Source organism: Exophiala spinifera (assembly GCF_000836115.1).
Source record: "Exophiala spinifera strain CBS 89968 unplaced genomic scaffold supercont1.13, whole genome shotgun sequence".
NCBI classification, from domain to species: domain Eukaryota; kingdom Fungi; phylum Ascomycota; class Eurotiomycetes; order Chaetothyriales; family Herpotrichiellaceae; genus Exophiala; species Exophiala spinifera.
Window position 1 is genome coordinate 25581 of NW_015622525.1, and position 1644 is coordinate 27224.

The 1644-nt window shown below is 46.6% G+C and overlaps 1 protein-coding gene across 1 annotated transcript; it reads left to right on the plus strand.

Annotated features, from left to right (window-relative positions):
* Positions 1 to 455: 455 nt before the first annotated feature.
* PV08_12037 (uncharacterized protein) lies at positions 456 to 1076 on the plus strand (the record flags this gene model as incomplete). The annotated part of the gene is made up of 2 exons (XM_016386344.1): positions 456 to 917; positions 975 to 1076. The coding sequence occupies 2 exons, from the start codon at positions 456 to 458 to the stop codon at positions 1074 to 1076; spliced, it is 564 nt and encodes a 187-aa protein (XP_016229910.1).
* Positions 1077 to 1644: the final 568 nt, after the last annotated feature.

The window sequence follows — 1644 nt, forward strand, 5'->3', positions numbered from 1 at the left end:
CTCATTTCCGCCTTCAAATGCCGATTGTACTCCTCCAGAGCTCGAATTTCCATGTTGGTGCCGTCGTCATTTTGGCAAGACTGTATTTCAGGAAGATGCTGCCGACGCACCTGGGGTTCAGGCATACTATAGCAATGACCGTAACGCTTCGCAGGTCCCTTGGAGATCTTCTGTGGTGCCGAAAGGTCATACTCTGTCGATAGAGACTTTCTCTCGTCCATTCGGATAGTATGTTCGTCAGATGCCGTAGATTGCTGTCGGAGTCTGGGAATCACCCTAGAAAGTGCTTTCATTCTTCATAGGGAGTGAGTGGCCATGGTGCCGTCTACAGTACTCGAGTACTATTGAGGACATTATATTATGATGGTGTGGAAGGGTCACGGCACCAAGGTCCACTCTCATAGTCATACTATACTGTAATAGGATGGCATATTTATCCTCTACAGACCGTCAGCATGCAGAAGGAAAGCATCACTGGAACTGACTGGAACGGATTGGCACGAGCTCTTATCAAATTCTTGGATCTTGGTTTGAACCTTGCCTTAGGGCTACATCATTTTGTACATATAATACGAGAACTTTCAAATCCCCTCTCCCTCCTCGTTTCCTTTTGCAACAAGGGCAACTCTTCAGTGCCAATTTCCATCCTACAGCTGTACCAGATCGAGTTCCAAATTTCTAGAATGCAGTTATCTGGCATATTGTCGGAATCAGAGTCTCGGTTACGCATTCAACGTCAAAATGCGAAACGTGAACGAACACGATTCTATCGACGCAAGAAAAGCATCTTCAAGAGTGGGTATGACCTGCACAAGCAGTGTCATGCTGAAGTCTACATTCTGGTCCGGAGGAGTGGACGGTCATATATTCTGAGCTGTGCGGAAAACGACAAATCACCCTTTTCGGACCAAGCTCTGGTACTTGACCCCTGCCTCCTATCTGTGATCCACATAAGAGTATTGACATTAGTGCAGAATCAATGTTATCCAGTACCCCAGTGGTCCTACCCGGAAGACTTTCGAACGCCACGAATGGAGAGAGCTCAAGAAGATGCATCTTGTAACAAGGAGGAGTGATGGCTATGTGGGTGGTGCGCAGAAGGTATGGCGGCTGAGGTGACCAGCAAAGGACATGATCATGCCCTAGAGTGTTTCAGATGGACTGTATATAAGGGAACCTGAAGAGACTGACTTGGACGGCGTCTAGCCTACTCATGGAGCCGGATGAGCCAGGAATAAATATAGTACACTGTGTATACTATAAATATCAACATGACCCATGAGCAGGAGAATGTAACTGAAGCGTATCTATATAGGATCAGTCCTCCACTTCAGACCTGGACACACCATCTCATCATACGTTCAGCTTCTCATCGCTTGACAAGTTCCTACATATTCTTCCCTTGGACAAGATCAGGCCATCATCAAGACATTGAAATCACGTTCTTCACCTTGGATCAGCATTCGTCACTTGACGTTTACATTGTATCAGCTGAAGTACACAATACAAGCCTCCTACAAAGTCAAGCACTGACCTCAATATGACATCTGACGGAGGAAGAAATGATAACACTCGCCAACTGCGCCTTAGGTGCGATCGTTGCCAAAGGTATTGTCCTTCAGAGCATTGTTCCCGGTCGGAGTC